This window comes from Cloeon dipterum, chromosome 4 (assembly GCF_949628265.1).
Source record: "Cloeon dipterum chromosome 4, ieCloDipt1.1, whole genome shotgun sequence".
Classification (NCBI taxonomy): domain Eukaryota; kingdom Metazoa; phylum Arthropoda; class Insecta; order Ephemeroptera; family Baetidae; genus Cloeon; species Cloeon dipterum.
In genome coordinates, this window is record NC_088789.1 from 6,422,662 (window position 1) to 6,442,269 (window position 19,608).

Sequence of the window (19,608 nt, forward strand, 5' to 3'; positions counted from 1 at the left end):
GAAAAACATAAAAGTTTTCTCTTCTAAACTACATAAAATTTTAAATTGTTTTTTAAAAGTTCAGTTGATGAGAGATATTTTGTTAAGTTGCCGCAGTTAATCGAGGAGGCGTGGTCTGCGCTTCTTAATGTTTAGCAGGCATGGGCATCTTTATTTACAAACATTAAATTTGTAATTTTGTGTCAATCAGAAGAGAAGAATTAACTAAACGGAAGTTCTAAATCTTAGAATATACCATCTTTTAGTGTCAGCTCCAAAACAGCACGAAATATCAGTAAAATGACAGCTGAAAGTTGCATCGATGTTCAGGTTTGAGCGGTTGGACCGCAAAATTTTTTTCTCTGGATAATAATAATTTCGAATGTCTTCTTTCAAAAGTTAAGTGACACACTTTAGGTTATATATGTAATTTAATTTGACTGCGCACTCTGTCATGAATGGAATGTCATTCAAAATTTATAATAGATAACAATTTTAAGAAAAAAAGTGTCACTAGACATTTGATCGCTGTCATCATACTGAATGGTGTGCTCCCTAAATAAACTAAATTATAATATACAATAGCTATCATAAATGTACTTCGTTCTTTGTTTTTAGGATTTCCGCTTTAAGTCTGCAGCCAAAACCAAAGTTTTCAATGGTGCCTGGCCGGACGTTTCATCCCAGCTAGCTGTGATCGCAACAGCAAGTCGATGTGGCCTCGTATTCGCCGGCACGCCAAATGGATTCAAAGGTGTGACGTGAATAACGATAAATAATATTTATTGTTTTTATATGAATTCTCTTTCTGGCAGTGTATGAACTCAAGAGTCTTGTGGAAGCTGGCGAGTCAAATGCCAATGTTCCGTGTCGGGAAGTGTCCATCGATGGATCCCTGAAGATGCTCCACATCAATTGCGACGACACTCTGTTAGCCGTAGTGTTGGGCGCCCACGATGGCCAGCCTCGAGCTCTCATCTACCAGGTCTCCAACTTCCTCACCGCATCCACGCTAACGCCGTCTGGTCACATTGTGCTGGCTTCTGGTGGGGGTCAAACCGTGGCTGATTTCGCCTGGAATCCCGTCAATCCCGGGACATTTTGTGTCTGCCTGTCTGACGGCCAAGTATCGTCGTTTGAGGTTAGTAAAATATTAAAACTTCATTGTGATTGATTTTTTTTCTTAAAATTGTCTCTTTTAACTTTTTTCAGGCTAATATAAAGATAATATTCACTCTTTACATGAATTACATGAAAAATACTATTTTACATAGCAATGTTAAGTTTGATCAAATAATTTAAACTAATTAAATTTTGTTTATTAATGTTAATACCAATTGAAATTGATTCAAATGCAGCCTCAAAATATTTGTGACTTAAAATTTTTCTAGGTCAAAGGGCCTTCAACCATAGGGCTGATCAACACTGTGGCTGCCGGCGCAGCTTGCGTGGCTTGGAGTCCAAAGGGGAAACAACTTGTAGCTGCCACCAGGGATGGTCGGCTTTCTCAATTCATGCCAGACCTGCGACCAGTGAAGACTGTCGGGCCTCCAGAAGGGTTGGGACCATCACCAGAGGCGGTTTCCGTTGTCTGGCTCTCAAGCTTCCAGTTTGGCGTCGTTTTCAGACTTGGGGGAGCTGATGACCAGAGATTGAGTTTGGTTTTTTTCTGAAGAGACAGACTTTTATTTTTAAACATTCCCAATTTGCAGGTTTGTGCGTGGTGAACACTCCTAAAAACGGACCTGTCACTGCTCAAGACTTTGATGACGTTTGCTACTCGTCAGGAGACCTGCGTCAAAATCAGTTCTACCTGAACATGGTCAGCCACTGGGGAGTGCTAATGGTCGCCTCGGCCAACGGCGCGGAGGTTGGACTGCTGGGGCAAAAAGAGGCGTCTGTCTGGCAGCAGTGGACCTTAGAAGACTCTGCCAGGGCTGAGCTTCCCCTCGACAACTGCGCTGACACCTTCCCCCTTGGCATGGCTTTCTGCACGACTGCCACCTGCCAGCTGATTTGGGAAGAGGCGCAGTTGCCTCACATGCCCATCTTGCTGCTTCTGTCACACTGTGGAACGCTGTGTGCCTTTCACGCTCTTAATCTCAAGCCAGGTGCTACTGAAATCTGCCAACTTGCTGAGGCTCAACCTCTGCCTGGTCTTTTTACTGCATCCACTCCTGCTGCTGCACCATCTCCCGTTGTCCAGTATGTATAATTTAACTGACTAATGGAAATCTTGAATTTAATACTGTTTTTTATTGTATTGTAGAAAAGCGCCAGAGCCTGCGAAAGAACAGCCAAAACCACAACCATCAATGTAAGTACACGGTCAATAGCATTTAAAGAATAGTATGAAAATAACACGAATTATAACAGCTTGCTTTTTTTAACTTAAGCATGTAACAAGCCGTCAGGAAAGGTGGATAGCCCTATCAATAAAATAAACTCCCTCCCCCTCATCTTCTTTCGTTCAAAAGTAAAATTGGGATACTCCCACGAGTCTTTCCCTTTGCGGCAAGATTGTTGCTCAAGGTCCTAGTTACTCTTGAAATCGCCTGTAATTTCAGTTAAATATTTAAATTAATTGCCCATAACAGACTATACATAATAGCCAGGGTGCTGGCGAAGCATTAATCCATAAATATATCCTAATTATTTTCGCTCTACGCCCTGAAATATTAATTGTTATTCTAGATTGTTAAAATTGTTGGAAAGATTGGGGTATTCAGAAAGCCTTGCCTTGTAATTTATTCTTGTTTATTCTCATCATGTCATAATACAAATACAGTACAAATATAGTACAGGTCAAAGTCACAAATTAACGATTAAGTGTTATTTTTTGAATTTAACTTTTCCAAAAAATGCGGGGGACAGGTAACTTATTTGATCATGTAGCACTTACTGTGTATTTGCAGATATCTAAGTAGTATTAAACTCTAGACACACACATCAGGAATGAACAGCTAAGAGTGAATTAATTGCAGATAAGATAATATCACAAAATGCTTTTTTTACTGTTTAGCAACACTCACAATCAGATGTCCCACCATCACAAAAAATAATTGTTCTCCCTTCAAAACCATAACCAATCTTCATTATTTATATTGATAAACTGAAACCACAGGGATTTTTCTTTTGCTTTCTTGGTCCTTGAACCTTAGTTATTGTAAAAACTTGCTTAATTGTTTGTATGTTTGCAGTTCCTTTGGGAAAGTGTCAGCAGCTCAGCCCTCAATGGCAACACCTCCAAAAATGTTCTACGATCAACTATCTGCTACTCAAGCTACAAGCGCTGCTCCATTCTCGGCTAGCCTTCAAGTAACAAGCCAACCTCCTGCTTCTGCTCCTGTCAAACCAAGTGCAGCCTCAACTGCGCTGTATACGGTGCCTCCACCAGCTCTAGATTTGACCTCAAAAGAGCCTCCTCCTGTTCAGCCTGCGCCGGAGGTCAAAGTTGTCAAAGAAGTAGTACCTGAGCAAGCGATGAGTGAGGAGGCGTTTCTTGCAGCCAGTAGTGCCATTATGCGCCAGTTCAAAGAGGAGATTGCTACCTCACTCAAACAGAGCACTGATCGTGATTTCACGGTAAATAAAAACAATTATTCATTATGCTTTTGCTTATTTGAAACGAGAAATTGACTATATTCTTTCATAGAATTTCCATTTCTTATTTCTAATATGCAATTTTTATTTAAAAAAATGGTAACTTGGTGTTTTTTAATTTCCGTTTCTTAAATACAGGTTGGCTCACGTACAGACTCAGATGTGATTGCAAGCACTCTTAATTCTGCAGAAGAGAAGCTAGTCGAGCTGCAACAATTGTCTAACAACTTCAGCCAGCAGATGAACGATCTGAACAATGCAAATCTTAAGTCGATTCGCAAATTTGAGGAAATTCGCACACGACACGAGCAGAGGGCAGACCCAGGATACATCCAAGTAGCACGCACCAGACCTCTGGACCCAACAACACAGGCGCTGAAACAGGAAATCGCGACGCGCATGCAGTACATTGAGAGCCAGACGAGCCAAGCCATGACTATGATGAACCTGGCTCTTGACGCTACCCCATTTAAGCCCAGCTCTAATATGGCCTTGCACCAGACCCTGATCATGCAACGAAAGTGCATCGTCAATTTGAATGCCCGGCTCGATAGCATGGAAGCAAAGGTAACATCTCTTAATCCAAAAATTATTGTTTTATTTGAATAACATCGATTTTTACTTTCAGTTGCACGGTTTATGCACAATTGTTCACAATTCATAATATTTATGTAATTAGTTTTTATTTTTGTATTTTTTGCCAGGCCGGTCTTCATGCGCCATCCCTGTTAGACTTGTCCAGCTTGTCAGCGGCCCTTCCAAACGTTGCCAATAAACTAGAGCCGACCTTGAGCAGGGAGCAAGAGCTGCGTCTCAGCTCATTCTTGAAGGACAGACCGATTTCGCTGGTGAAGAGGAAGCTGCCGACGCCGGCACCTTCGCCAGTCAAACCTGTCTCGCCTCTTCGGCCAATTTCTCCACTCAAGTTTGAACCACGCGAAGCAAAGGCGCAGCCGTTGCTGGCGGCCAAATCACAGATGGTCGCTCAAGCTGCTCCTCTAGAAGTTAAGCTGAACTATAACTTGTCGCCTGCACTGACGATCACGAGAGTGTCCCAGGCAGCAGCACAACCGACGGTCTCAAACAGCTTCCTGAAAGCGGACGTCGCCAAACCTGCGGTTATTGCCGCTTCTAATCCACCTGCGGCTTTTTCATTTTCCTCCACTCCTAAGCCGTTCTCTTTCACGTCTGAAAGCAAGCCGTCAGAATTTTTGTTTGGAGCCAAAGATCCCAAGCCAAGTGGTGTTGCTGCTCCTGTTGAACTTGTGAATAAGACGCCATCTAAACTTGATGTGGAGGTTGTTGCGACTGATGGAGGCCTTGACGAGAAGCAAAAAGTTGTGGAGATCAAAGGCAAGTAACTAATTTTGTTATTGTGTTTTAGTCAGATATTTGCTGAAATATTTTTAAAATACGATTTTAAATATACTGATATTTTTCTGATTGCAGGCAAAGAACAAACAGGCCAGGAGTCAATAACTTTGACATCCATTCTGCAAAGCTCGCCGACAGCACCTCCCATAACAGGGACTTCAAAGTTCTCGCAGCCGCTGCTGGCCACTCCAACCACCATCTCAGCTGCTTCTTCTGTTTTCTCGACACCCATTTTGGCACCAAAGCCAGCTCTTTTCTCTGGGGGAAATCTGTTCTCGAGCAACACCACGAGCTCGACCCCCGCGACCAGTGCAACCGTTTCTCCAAAGTTCTCGTTCCCCTCGTTCACGTCCAGCACATCCACTTCTTCAACTTTCGCGTTTGGTACCGCTGGCAAAGCGTCCATTTTTGGCTCGATCTCATCTCTGGCTTCAGAATCAGCCGCTCTGGCAACCACCACCGAGCCTGCTCCTGTTACGACCACGACAGCGACCACAATTGCCGCCTTCTCGGCCATGCCAGCAACCACCACCAGCTCGTTCGGCTTTGGCACCCCGAGCACGAAGGCATCAGTTGGCAGCGCCCCAGACGTGACGACGTCGACTGAAGCCCCTCCTGCGAGCACCACAACCTCCAGCGCGCCGTCTCTCTTTGGCCTGCTGTCTACACCGGTGACTAAGGCTGAGAGCACCACCTCGGCGTCCGTTGATGGCCTGTTTGGCAGCATCCCTACACCGACGACCACAGCAGCCACAGCCACGCCAACGGCTGCTAAGATCACGGTGGCGCCCTTTGCCGCGGCCTCTCGCTTCAGCTCCGCCCAGACTGCCACTACGACCGCCGCCTCGGCCACCCCCGTTTTCGGCTCATCCCAGACTGCCACCACGACTGCTGCTTCTGTAACTTCCGTTTTCGGCTCAGCGTCTGTTTTCGGGTCCAGCATGACCGCAGCCACGCCAGTCTTTGGCTCTGCCACCACTGCAAGTACCCCTGCCTTTGGAACCACCACCACGAGCACTCCCTCTTTTGGCGGAACCACCACCTCAAGCGCCCCTGCTTTCGGCACCGCGAACACCTCTAGCACTCCTGTATTTGGTGCTACTACCACCACCACCTCAAGCACTTCTGTCTTTGGCGCCACCACGAACTCAAGCGCCCCTGTCTTCGGTGCAGCAGCGTCGACCGCAGCCTCAAGCTTCTCGTTCGCCACCGCCGCTGCTGGCTCGACAGACCAAGTAACCAACCTATTCGGCGGCATGGGCTCCGGTGGCAGTCTATTTGGTGGTGGCACCAGCTTCACGTCGTCGCCGAAGCCGGCTGCCTCAATTTTCGGCGGAACAGCAACCCCGTCGGCATCGGAGCAGAATCCGTTTGGAGGTATGCAGGCCTGCAGCCCGAGCACTACCAAGAACCTCTTTGGACAGTCGCAGCCTCAGGCAAATCCCTTCTCCTCGCCCAAAGCAGCCACACCAGCTGCTACCAATTTGTTTGGGCAGTCGCCTGCCAGGTAATTTAACTGTCAGTCAAGTGACTTGAAATGCTTATATAGCTTTATGGGCTTGGAGGACTCGCCACTCGCTGGTTTTCGCACCTTTCCAGCGGCTTCTGGCGTTTTAATATAAGACGATAAGACCTCGGTGTTGGAAGACATATAGCCACTTTGGGCCCTAAGCCCCTTTGCGGCCACTTGGGCCCCATGCCCCATGTTATCCATTCGGCTTTGATATTGCGACCTGGGGAACAGCATAGGGACGTGCGAGCAAAGGTTCTAAAAAATTGAAATGAATAATTTGTTACTTTTTTAACGTTTCAGCACTCCTGCGAACGCTAGTGGAAGCTCTTTTGGTCAGTCTGGTGGATCTTTGTTTGGCCAATCTTTCACGCCATCAAAATCAGTATTTGGAGGAGGTAATTTAATTTTAAATATCCTTCAATTAAATTTAAATTTATTGATGACTGTTTTTTCCCAGCAGAAATAAAAAGCTATCGATAAAAATTTAGATCTCGTTGCAAATTCATAGTAAAAAAATCAAATTTTTTGCAGCCCCAGCCTTTGGAGCATCCAGTGGCTTTGGTGCCCCTCCAAGTTTTGGTTCAATATCTGGCTCCCCGCAGCCAGCGTTTGGCAGTGGTGGTCACGTTTTCGGTTCGTCTGGAAGCTCGACCTTTGGACAGCAGGCTACATCGCCACCCTCTGGCCTCTTCAGCGCTGCAGCCGACGCCCTCTCTTTTGGTAATCTGGCTCAGCAGACGCCTCCTTTCAATCAACAGCCCCAATCGCCGCAGCAAAACAACAACCAGTCAGCCTCATTCGGCGGCAGCTCTTTTTCCAGCTGGCGTTAAAAGTGAAAACAAGCTTGTGCTATAAAATCTTCTTTTTTATTATACATACAGTTTATGATACAAGATAGTTTGTCTAACAATAAATAACAATACAAAATGTACAAGAATGAGTTAAAAAGGAACGATCACAGATCATCACTCTTTCTTTGGACTGATGAGGCGCAAGAGTGCAACGACAGGCGCTTCGAACGACACAGAGATGGCAAACGCGATGAGGTAGGAAAGAACGACGTGCCCCAGGAACAGCAACATCTATAAGACATTTTTATTGTTATTGTTCCCCAAATAAACTTAAAAAATAATTATTCAACTTCAGATATATTGTTTTACTTACGACTGTGGTCCTAGCCAAGTGGAGCGGACTATCGACATACATGACCATCATGCGAATGATGAGGGGGTGAATGAGGTAAGCGCAGTAAGTAACCCTGCTCATGGGGTAGAGGCTGGGTGCGGAGAGCAGGCGACCAACAAAGCCGCCATGGCCGGTGCTGCAGGCCACGATCACCCAGGCGGTGCCTAGCGCCCACGCTGTGTGGCTCAGCGACGAGTAAGCAGCCGACGTGAAAGCGTCCAACCGCGCGTCGTACAGTCCGTACAGAAGGCTCAGCATCACTGCCGCGCACACGCTCCACCTAAGATAAAGACAATCCGATTTTATTAAAAAATTCGCACTCGAGATTTATTAAAAAATTTCATATTATTTGAGATATATATTTAAAAATTCTTGCCCAATATTCTTATATTATTAATCTTGTTAAGAGTTTCACGCTCGTCCTCTTCTCATTTTTTAAGTAATATGGCTCTCAGTAAATCCATTATTTTTTTAACCTACCCAAGAGCTGCGCCTCCCTTTCCTAGGCGTAGTCTGCAGTTGATCGAGAAGAGTAGCCAGCCAGTGGCCATGCCGACGAGGTAGGGACCAAGACGGGTCCACGGCTTGTCGTAGATTTTGTCAAAGAGCGCGAGAGGGTCATCCTGACTGGGCTGGTGGTCGTTGGTGAATGCGATGTAAGCGGTCGTGCACCACGAGCTAATCATGAGGCCGCCGAAGGCCAGGGCTGCCGTACGGAACCGGTCAACGGCCACCATCATGAGCAGAGCGCCCAGCACGTAGAATTGCGTGTCGTCCGCCAGGTACCAACTCCAGAGCATGCACTAGGATTTCAGAGCCATCGAGTTATAAAGGTATTAAAATTGTCAATGGGATCTCATACCATGTCCTTCACCGGGAAAAGGGTGTTGATGTAAAGCAAGTTTCGCCACCAGTACTGAGGGCAGTTGACGTGGTCCAGCGTGGGAGGCTCGAACACCGACTTGTGATAGAACCACTTCATCGACACTTGAACGACGCCGAGCACGAACATGTACGGGGCAGTGAGCCTGAAATTCGAATTACGCCACATGAATTTTCATTTTATCGCTTTTATTATGCAGTATATTTATTGTCAAATTAAGTAAGATATTTTAAAAAAATTCATTGCTCGCAACGGATCCAAAATTTTAGAAAATGAATTCAAGGAATTCGCACAATTTGCATATAAAAAATATTATAAATATTAAACCTTCTCATCCTAAAACCCGTGCTTTTTATTCTAATTAAATAAAAAATACTACAATATTATATTTTACGTACAGTAGCTATATTTTTATGTGATTTTTACACTAGTAAAATTGTGATTTATTAAAGTGTATTTATTCTGACCTGCTGAATCTGTAGGCGAGCAATCCGACGAATTGAAGTGCCTTTGACTTGATGCCGGTGGCTCTGGTGATTTTGTTGAGGTCAACCTTGGCGGTGGTTCGGAAGTAGAGGAATGAGAATAGGAGGCCGCTGATGAAGAAGAACGTGTCGACGGAGAAGGCGGCGTTGCTGATAGTCTGAAAGAGGAATTCGCGCTCGACGACGCCGCGGAAGTCGGTGTTGTCTGCATACTTGAAGATGACGATGCACGAGTGGCCGAGGATGACCCAGATCATGCTGAGGAAGCGAAGGCCGTGGATCGGCGCCAGCGTGTCGCCGCCGACGCTCTGGTCGAAGATCGCGCGCGCGTTGCGCTGCACGCTGAAGCAGAGGAGGACAGCGCCGAGTGGCGGGCGGCGCCGCTGCTTCGAAGCCGCCGGCACCACGTCCAGCGCGATGGGCGTCTTGCCGCCCTCCTCGCACTCGGGAGCGGCGTCGGAGGCCGCGGGCTCCGCTTCCTTGGTCGTCTTGCGCGCGTCCAGCACCGAGCCGGCCACCATCAATGCCAGGACGGTGCCGCAAACCAGCGCCAGGACGATGAACGTGACGTCCGTGTAGTAAAGGTAGTCGTCCAGCTGCGGTGACCGCACAGTCTCCAGGCTGGCGTTGCGCTGTCCTAGTCCGGCGTCGACCAGCAGCCGCAGGTCGGACAACCCGCACGACCGCGGCAAGCACATGCCCACGTGCACCGTCCGCGTCTTCGATGTGATCAGCGGAACGTCCAGCGTCAGCCGGGCCACAGAGAAGACGGCATCTTCCAGGGTAAGGCACAGGTCGCTCGAGCCTAGCCAGTAATTGTTGCCCCACAAGAAGCCGGCTGAGTACCGACCGCTCGCATCGTACACTGGAAACAGAAGTAATAAAGCTGTTAGATGAATTCATTATTTCTGTTTCTTTATGATATGCAATTAGATTCCTGCCTTTTTATAAGATCATTATTAAATTTCCAAATTCTTTTGAAAATAAAACGTAGCTTAATTGATCGTTTCATATATCTCAGTGGGGCCTCCTACTGTTAAATTTGTGATGTTTGAAAAGATGACAGCATCAATATATAACGCTTTTAAAATAAAATTGGGAACAGTTCCACACCCAATCCAACGTACTTTTATAAATATTATTTGAAAAGGTTGATTTGGCGATTTGAAAAATAAATAATGATTGAGTCTAATATGACTAACGACAAAAGCATGCGATAAAGTTGCTTCCAAAATGAGCTAGAAATTGGTATCTCTTTTAATGATTTAGGTAGCAAAATATAAAAGTAAAAAGATAGAGACGAGATGGTTTTCTGCCGACTGCAACAATTATAGACGGGTCTAAATAATATAAATAATTTTAATAGTGTAAGTTTAATGCATGATTCATGCTCGATTTAATGGTTGCATATTTTTGTGGAACTAAATTTATGCAGATTCACCCATGTAAAAATCTATAGTTTAATTTAGTTAAAAATATCATCTGTTATTCCAAAATTGATTGCAAAAATATTCAATCATTGAACCCCCGGGAGAATGCTCAAAGCCACTCTACTTTAGATATAAGAATATAATTTATAAATAATGGTCTCCTCATTTTTCACATATATTTATATATATTAATTGGTGCTTTTTAACTTCGCAGTAGTTGTCCTTTAAAAGTGAATTTTGCATACAACTATACTACAGTCTTTTTTCCAGATGATTATCTTGATAATAAATTTTGGTACTCACTTTCACTTTTATCGCGTTTAAAGCATTTTCGCGTTTGCTATACCATCAAATCTGACTGTTAGGTTTCACCTCAGTATTGAGACAAGGCAGCAACAACGGATACGAAAAAAGTGTCTTTTCACCGGGCATGCAAATCAGCTCCCTTCCCTGCAACGACAATCTCTCCCCCCCCCCCGTAATTTAAAAGTAATTAACAAAAATCCTTTTTAAGAATTTAGGCATACGCTGTATAATATCTTTTTACGACAAAAACTGAATTTATGAGTTTCCTTCTCTCCTTCTCTCTCTCTTGCTTGTGCGCGCCAAACAATTTCGACCTTATCGGTGCGAACTTGACGAATTTCACTACCCGTGGGTATTTTAAGCGGGCAGGAAAAAACGCGCCGCTCCTTGACATTGAGGTCGCGGCGGGCCTCTTATCCTTTCTTTGTTTGCACGTGATTGATGGGCGAACGCGGGGAATTGGCGGTGCCAATATTAGACGAGCAATTAATGCACGCGAGAAAGTGCACACGGCGCGGGATATAAACAAGGAATGTGGGCCAGCAGCCAGCGTGCGCACGTGGTAATCAGCGCATGGCACCGAACGAATCAATCTCGGCAGATGATGGAAATCTCATAAAAAGAATTAAGCCACGCATTGTTTTTGTTCTTCTTGTTTCTCCAGGTGCCGGAGGCGCGGTGAGGCTTTACCACGCCGCAAATAATCCTGCTTTTCGAATTGTCTTTCCAGTGGATGGTCCTTTCGCCTCGACGGAAACAAACACCGCGACGCGCACAACAATGATCTGGTGAGTGGCTGCTGCCGCGCGACAAAAGTAAAAGTGAGAAGAGCCGCGCGTGTGCATGAAAAGTAAAAAGTCACCACAAATATTTGACTTGGAGATAGTAAATTCACTTTCGATTTTAATCCAAACATAACAATTGTGGCGAGTGCTACTGCCTTGACTGGAGACTGCTATAACTGCACTTCAGTCAATTGAGAGTGGTACTTAATTTTGTTATTGATTCAACGTGCTTCCCATTGGCCTTTCTAGAAGGACACTTTTGGAGGACACTTTTTTCACTGGGCATTGGATGTCAGTCACACTAACAAACACGAACAAATATTTTAACACAGTATGGTTTATATCTATTTTCTCACTCTCTCTTTTATTCGGAAAGTTTAACGCACGATTTTAAGAGTGTTACGTGAGAGTTGATTTACTTTGATATATTAATAAAAATGTTACTTATTTGGTTTTATAGCATAAATATAAAATCCAACATCTTTACAAGGAATGATGGTATCAGTAAAAAACTATTTAAAATATTTATTAGCTTTAAAATTTCCTGTTCAAAATTGTTAACTCTGGTATAATCAAATATTAAGTGTATCCAATGGGAAGTGCTATAAATAGTCTATTAAAGGCACAATCACAATAATTAGAATGCAAACTTTGGAGCCGATTATCTAAAAAATTCAAACGGTAACCTGGGAAATTTTGAACTTATTCCTCATTTTTAAATACTATAAGTAAAGATAACAAGCTTTACTTTGAGGAAGCCGGCGTGACCAAATTAGAAAAGCCCGTCGATGTCTCTAAATGCGTTACATAAAGGACGATCTTTCGAAACGATGAGTGATATTCAGCATCAGCAGTTTGTGAGGGATTTCGCTGTAGGGCGAATACAAACAAACACGGCAGTCAGGAATTCGTTGCATTGCGTCAGGTTTACATATGTGCATGGTAAAATTACACACTTTCGATTTCATCCGCTTTCCTGCTCGCGCCTGGTGACGCTTTCTTTCTGTCTTTCTTTCTTTGCCGAGTACAACCCCGCGTTGGAGAGAAATTACCGAGCGTGCCAAAGGTGACCCACATTCGCGTGTTTGGCCATTTGTCCGAGCGCCGCGAGCGTGATTTACGAGCCAAGAACTTGAACCTGACGCACCAAAATTTAACCTATGCATGGCCACACGCCGCGTTTAAGGAAAGCAACATGCACTTTACATATGTCCACTTTGTTTACAACGCTTCCAAACTCGCGTTTGATCAACCAAATAAGTGCTTAATGGATTTTAATCATGAACAAAAACGGTTGTTATTCTAAAAATAGTAATAGATAATAGATTATAGGGAGTAGCATCGCCGCTTAAAAAATTGTACAATAAACAATATAGCACTTTTAAGAGTAGAAAAACTCCAACAAATTATTCTCAGATTTGACAAATTTTCGTAAAAAAATTGGGATTTCATTCAACGTAATGAAAATTAAATTGAGAACAGAAAATTGAAAAGTAAAAACAAAGAATTTCAACTTTCACAAATTAATGGCTCTTCTCTGCTTGGATTTTACTAAGAGGGATTCGCTGATAAGATAAAAATAATTAAGAAAATTAGAAATCTCGGTCTCGTACTGGACAGCCGCTATTTGGATCAGCAGTAATTGACAAAAATCAGAGTTAACTGCAAATTAACTGTTCCGAATCGCCGGCTGTTTAAACCAATCGACTGCACTCGTTGCAGAACTAAATCACAAAGAGGAACACGTGATGAAATTTTTCTCTTCATCAGGTTTCACCACCATAATAATTCTACACAGAGTATAGCCAATTTTAAATTACAAAGTGTTTGCCATCTTTTTTGTTCTGAATAAAAATAATACAAAACAGTTCACATACAGACGACACGTTATATTTTCATAATATTATTCGCAAGCATTGTTTACAAAACCTGTATGTTGGTTAAGGCCTCCTCTTGTCTGAACATCCTTAGTGCCTATTAATAAAATAGTTGGTTACTTATCCCATCGTCTCAGATGCAGAAAATTTTAATTGAATAAGACTTTAGTTTCATAACAATTGAGTTTACATTTCCTGATCTGGACGTGATCAGCTTTGTTCTCATCGATCAGGTAAAAGGAAATGTGGAAGCATTTATAACTCTATTACGAGTCTTGATGGCTGATGAGAAAGATTTCTCCTCGTCCACGCTCGGGTTTGTTTGCCTTTTAAGCGGAAAAATCCAAGTGTGTGTGTGTGTGCCTGCTCACATCAGCCAAGCAGGCTTCGGCAACGACAAGAAAGTGAAACACAATTACATTTGTAATCGAGCCGCCTGACCAATTATGCAGCACGCAATGAAAGTGTCTATACAATCATCGAAGCGCAGACGCTTATGCCGTCGATGAGAACCACGCGGCAGGCAAATTGATACGAGAGTGCTTTTCAAAACTGCATATTCTCTTCCCTATCACTCGCAAGATATCTCAAGTCAGTGAGTTTGACTCATAACTGAGGATGGTAATGAAATTATAAAACAAGAGCTAAAAATATGAATTCTTCTAAATTAACAAACGAGTGCTGCACATTTTCCTAAAAATAATCTGTCCTAATTGATCAGATGATAATTGTATACTGAATCGAGCAATAAAATTTAATTAAAAGGTTAAATAACTGAAATATAATCTTGGAGGGTGCGGTTAATTGTTTAATTTATGTAAATACTATATTTTAAACTTTCAAGGATGCAAATCCTTAAAAAACAATTTTTACATTTAATTAAATAGATTTTCACTCATTAGGCCAACAATTATTTCTCATAGCTGCGGTGAAACTAACATTTTGATCTATAGGAACATTAGGAACTTTCAAGGATATGGTCTTATAAATAGACAAAATTTTGCGCCACTTGCAACTTTCAAATTCATGAAAAGTTTGCAGATCATCGCATATCATGCCATTTTTAGTCTGTTTGCAACCCTTTTTACGGTTGTTGGCAGTTTCAGCCAATTAGCATTGGGACGAGACGCTAATTCACTTTCTAAAACGCGAAGAAAGTAAATGGGCGGCGAGAAGAAAAATGCATACATATCGTGGCGCTGAAACGAGGCCTCGCGAGCGCGCCGAGAGACACGAAAGCGGCCGGCCAGCGCAAAACCAGCACAACTTTTGCTCGCCATAAAAGAAATAATGAATGAAAAGTGAAAAACGCACCACGTCAGATACAAGTTCAATCTTTCTCTCTCTCTCACTCTCCGTGCTTTCCAGCTTGCAATTCATTTTGAAAACACAAAAGTGCCAAGGCTGCCCCAGAAACGCCAGATTCGCAATTGTGTTTCGATAAGTGGCGTGCAAAATGCAGTAAGCGAAATTAGAATTGTGTGTTGCATGTGCAGGTTACGCCATTTGCCTTTGTCACCCTGACTGGCGTGAATAAAAGAACAACTTTTGGGCTAGACAGATCAGAGTTATTGCGCCAGATGCACCGTCATCCTGGCCCGAATGCGCACAATGAGTCAAACATTTGTGAGCTGCTTTTGTTTGCTTGAAATATCACATTCGCTTTGTGTGCTGTTATTATATAATGCGATTAATCAATCCGAAGCGTCAAATGGTTCACACGTTTCAATATTGAAATCTATTTTTGGCAATTTTCAGGACTCTTTGCAACAAGGTTAACCAAGACACGCAACCAATTTCAACGACCGTTATGATCCGTGATGCTAATGATTTCCCATTCAGATGGTCTAGAGTGATGAATTATCTTCACAAGTAATTAAAATTTCACCAACTGTTCTGTAGCAAATCATTTTGCGATTGAGTTCACTAGAAACGTGCTCCATGCAATTAAATTTTATTTCATCGGCTCAAAGGTGGGCACGAAATTTTCGGCTTAGCACTCGCAATTTACAGCTTGGCACATTTTATCGGCGCTGGGATACGATGCAGACACGCGAATCTGGAAACTGCATGCTTGCAAAAATTTAGTTTCTTCGCGAAGTGGTTTTTTACTTATCCGTTATCTTAGGGATAAGTTTCAGCTTGCACAGCCACATCAGCTTTCATTACCTTAAGTAAATTATGTATGGAAAAAAATAAGAAAACTAAATTGCCTGGTTTTAAATCGGTCACTCTATCTGTTCTGTAATTGAATTACACGTTTCGTAGAAGACGCATTTAAGAAAAAGGTCACCTAACCTGCTGAACAAATATTTAAGACAGAGAAATATGTTTACAAGACTTGGTGTCGCGACACTCTTTGGCCCTGTTGCTGACCAGGTCACGACACTTGGCTTTCACGGTTATCAAGTTTTATCCTTTTTTCCTATTGGTTATTTAAACTCGACCTTCATTGCGCATCGTGCATTTATAAATGAAGCAACGTATGTAAATGTATCATTATCTTGATAACATGTATTGTAAATAAAGCCATGTGTCGTTGAAGAAAGTATCACAAAGTGCAGTAACACAACTTTATATCAAATCTTTATTTGAAAATTGCTCACCGTTGATATGATATTTGAAAACTGGAAGTTTTTAAATACTAACCAGATCGTTAACCAATAAAAATGATGGCCCAGGAAATGAAATAAAGGTGAAGTAAATTAATTTGTAAATATTTCATTTTAGGCGTGTTTTTGGTGATGAATGATTTCTTCTCTTTGCTTTTGAGCTAAAAAGAAGGTACAAATGAATCACTTTTTGTATGATGCAATGAAAAAAAAACTAAAAGAACCATACTGGGATCTCTCTGATAAACTGTCAGTTAAATATATAGTTTTGTTGCTAAAATTTAAATTTAGGCTTCACAAATATATGATTTGTTAAAATTAAAGCTTAAAAATCAATTGATCTTTTTTGCGATAAGCAACATTTTGGACAAAACTTTCGTAACTTTTTTACAGTTGGATGCAACTGAATATAAGGTACTAGAAAATACGAAATAACATTTTTACTTTACCAAACAGAGTATAATTTTCTTATTAAATATCATACCAAAGTTCCAAAAATGATCTTCAGAATTTCACAGTGAGTCATATTTGATTAGTTCCTTTTTTAATATAAGTCTGTTAATTTCTAGGATTTCTAAAAAGATATGAACCATGGCTAAGGTATTTCGATCACAGCATGCAGAATCAGAATAAGTAATTATTTATTTCTTTTTACATCAAGCAGACCGGATGGTTCCTCAAGGAGATTATAATTCCGTGCAAATTTGCTTTTGCTGTGACGAAGTGCAATATTTATTTTGCTGGCGGTGCAGTTGGCGAAAAGGTGCAAATTAAGCGTTTTGCGCGCGCTCCGACCTTGGAGGGTCCAGCTCAAGGAAGTGCCGATTAACTCTCGTCGGTGCATCTGGCGGAGAAAGTGCAACTGATGCAACTGCAGAGAGTACTCATGAGCGCGAGTGTTTTATTGGAGCAACGAGGAAAGTGTGAAGGCGCGCGCGAGGAAAAAAGACATTCGGAGAAAGTGCAGAGCGCAAGTGCGCGAGCGGTGTCGCGCCGTCGGGAAAGAGACAGCCAATTTAATTACAGCCGCTTATGCAACGCGCAATTATCAATTTTACGCGCAATTCGCCGGTCGAAATAAAATGCAAAAGATGATGCAAAGGAAAGCACAGCACGTGGAAAGTGTGACTCGCGACTTTCCTACGTGCTCGGGCCAAGGTCTGCTTTTCTTCTTAGCCGGCTTTGTTGCTTCGTCAATTGCCTAATGGCCAATATGCGCCCGCTTTGTCACTCTCACAAGGCGCTTATTTGAAACAAAATGTTTGTCGAGCTGATTACATTTTTGTTGCTACAACACCGCAGGCTTGCACCCTCTAAAGACTAAAATCCCTTTGTCACTGCGGTTGTTGCAACGAAAAAGATCCATTGAGAGGTTTACTCTTGGCTCTGTTTGCTTTCACAAAACCTTTAAAATATAGCCAATATTATTTCGACCTTAAGCTAAGTATCCTATTAGAATTGGAGACACGTCAGCCCGATGATTTTTAGCACAGGAGAATTTTTTACTCTTCTAAAATTTGTCCATGATAATTTATCTTACGTAATTGCGCGCACACAAGTCTTCGACGCGTGAGCAAATAATCTCATCTTCAACGATATTTTTATTTCCTTTGAAAAGCTGCGTTCGTTTTCTGCTTGGGCGCGGGCCTATAAAATCATAAAAAAGATAAGAAAAAGAGTACAATTTCTGCTCCCGTTTAAACAATTTTGGCAGACAAATGATCATTCGCAAATAATAGTCACACTTTCTAAATTCGTCAAAATCCGACGTGACTATAACGTTCAGTGATTCATTTTGTGGAGCACGCGCGCGGATGTGCACGCAGGTGGAAACATTAAATTGTTATGTATGAGTGTGTCTACAAAACGCTTTGTGCCCGGCGAAAACTACATACTTTCGAGCAACAGCAGCTCCTGAATTCGAGAAGAGGAAAGTCTTGAGTTTGATTTGCATAACAGATGCGCTCTTGGCTGTCGACCTGGTAATTAGGTCTGAATAAGCGCAGAGAGAAAAGTTTGTTGAATGGAAAACGTAGACTCAGCAAACACGATGAGTAATAAAACTAACCTTCACAAAAAAAGAAACACTCGACTTTGGTTAGTGTTGCATTTTGCAATATTGTGAATTCTTAACCGAATAAACAAATTTCAATAGGGTCAAAGAATATTTCGCTTATTTCAGATACTAAAATGGGTCGTAAAAATTTTAAAAATCCCTTATGAGACATAAATTAAAAAATGAATGGATTAGCTTTTTACATGCCAGAATCTCGATAAAAAATGCATAGAAAAAATTATATAACCGGAGCAGGACGCAATAAAACAATAAACAGTGAGTAAAAAGCACTCAAGTGATTATTGAATAATACGAATAAACCCCCATAAAAGATTTCTCACGCTAGAAGTTATTTAAATCCCTAACTTGGACTCTATTTCGTGGCCAAAAATAGTTATCTCGCAAATAAACGTAACTGCATAGCGTCCTCGAAATCCACAGCCTCAGGGGCCGTTCTTTCTTCTATTTACGGAATTTTACTTACTCTTTGAGGCCCATTCCTCGTGTCTGGCGAGGCCGGCGGCGAAGGCCTGCATGGCCTGGGCGCAGGGTAGGCTGACGTTGGCGGAGGCGGCATCGGAGGCGGCTCGCGCCGGGTTGAAGAGATCAAGCTGTTGGGCGAGGTCGGGGGCGGCTGCGGCGACGACGGCCAGCAACACCAGCACCGCGAGCACCAGACATGACGACTCGGCCATGTCTTAGGTCATTCCCTGACTGACTGCCTGCTTGCCTGAGAAAGTCTCAATGATCGCGCCGGCCGCCGAGGAAAGTGCGGCACCTGCAGGGAGGGGCGGAGAAAGGGAAACTGCTGCTGCAAAACCGACTTTTGTTTGTTCCAGAGTAGCTGTCTCCCTACATGAAATAACGCTCCCCCGCGCACTTGGAGGAGGGAGATGCCAAAATTTCGCGGGCTGCATCTTTGGCATTGGTTTTTTCTGGGTGCGATATTGTATTGTTAATAGAAAGTATCAAGTATGGCCCGCGGCTATTTCGCCAGAAACGCTCGCAAACGGATATTTAGTCAGGGACGGGAAAATTTTGACGGTTAAATTTTTATCCTATGAAGCTACTTGATGAATGTTTCATTGAAGAAACAAAATCCGGGAATTAGTCTTTCTTCGTTGCAAAGTGCGTCAATTTATTTATAGACCAGATTCGATCTTAAAAATAAAGCCTGATTTAATGCGAATAAAATAAAATAAAATTGATTCCTAATTATGTTTATTGTGAAGCAGCAGGGTATCTTTACCCCATTTATCCACACACAAAAAACGCGATAACAAATATCATTAAATAATAAATAACCATGTGGGATGATTTTGATTATCAAAAATGATTTTACAATGGCTATTTCCATAGGTGAACAACAAGGAATGGAACCTGCTGTACAGTATGAGGGCATGTAATACTCCTTATTTTTCATTTTTTTTTCAACTTTTGAGCCTCCCATATTACTTGTTGTGTGCCATAAGAGTAGCCATTGTAAAATCAATTTTAATAATATCAAATTCAGGGAGAGG

At 42.6% G+C, this 19,608-nt stretch overlaps 3 protein-coding genes across 3 annotated transcripts in view; 2 read left to right on the forward strand and 1 right to left on the reverse strand.

The window, feature by feature from the left end:
- The window catches only part of LOC135941793 (leucine-rich repeat-containing protein 57-like), a 74,265-nt gene that overhangs the window by 39,835 nt on the left and 14,822 nt on the right, over positions 1 to 19,608 (forward strand). The window lies entirely within an intron of this gene.
- Positions 138 to 7,614, forward strand: Nup214 (nuclear pore complex protein Nup214). Its single transcript, XM_065487912.1, has 12 exons — positions 138 to 309; positions 598 to 733; positions 795 to 1,120; positions 1,371 to 1,635; positions 1,692 to 2,184; positions 2,249 to 2,296; positions 3,180 to 3,564; positions 3,721 to 4,149; positions 4,287 to 4,935; positions 5,032 to 6,463; positions 6,770 to 6,864; positions 7,001 to 7,614. The coding sequence occupies exons 1-12, from the start codon at positions 280 to 282 to the stop codon at positions 7,297 to 7,299; spliced, it is 4,587 nt and encodes a 1,528-aa protein (XP_065343984.1). The 5' UTR covers positions 138 to 279; the 3' UTR covers positions 7,300 to 7,614.
- Positions 7,314 to 18,841, reverse strand: LOC135942029 (O-acyltransferase like protein). Its single transcript, XM_065487913.1, has 6 exons — positions 18,573 to 18,841; positions 9,005 to 9,887; positions 8,517 to 8,682; positions 8,135 to 8,457; positions 7,634 to 7,934; positions 7,314 to 7,551 (listed from the first exon to the last, which is right to left on the reverse strand). The coding sequence occupies exons 1-6, from the start codon at positions 18,781 to 18,783 to the stop codon at positions 7,435 to 7,437; spliced, it is 2,001 nt and encodes a 666-aa protein (XP_065343985.1). The 5' UTR covers positions 18,784 to 18,841; the 3' UTR covers positions 7,314 to 7,434.

Excerpts from the sequence above, each read along its gene's own strand:
- Nup214 (XM_065487912.1), top strand. The coding sequence starts at position 280 with ATGACAGCTGAAAGTTGCATCGATGTTCAG. Across the intron at positions 2,185-2,248 it reads GCACCATCTCCCGTTGTCCA|AAAAGCGCCAGAGCCTGCGA; the intron begins GTATGTATAATT and ends ATTGTATTGTAG. Across the intron at positions 2,297-3,179 it reads CCAAAACCACAACCATCAAT|TTCCTTTGGGAAAGTGTCAG; the intron begins GTAAGTACACGG and ends GTATGTTTGCAG.
- LOC135942029 (XM_065487913.1), bottom strand. The coding sequence starts at position 18,783 with ATGGCCGAGTCGTCATGTCTGGTGCTCGCGGTGCTGGTGTTGCTGGCC. Across the intron at positions 9,888-18,572 it reads CGAGGAATGGGCCTCAAAGA|TGTACGATGCGAGCGGTCGG; the intron begins GTAAGTAAAATT and ends TTCTGTTTCCAG. Across the intron at positions 8,683-9,004 it reads CTCGCCTACAGATTCAGCAG|GCTCACTGCCCCGTACATGT; the intron begins GTCAGAATAAAT and ends TTCGAATTTCAG.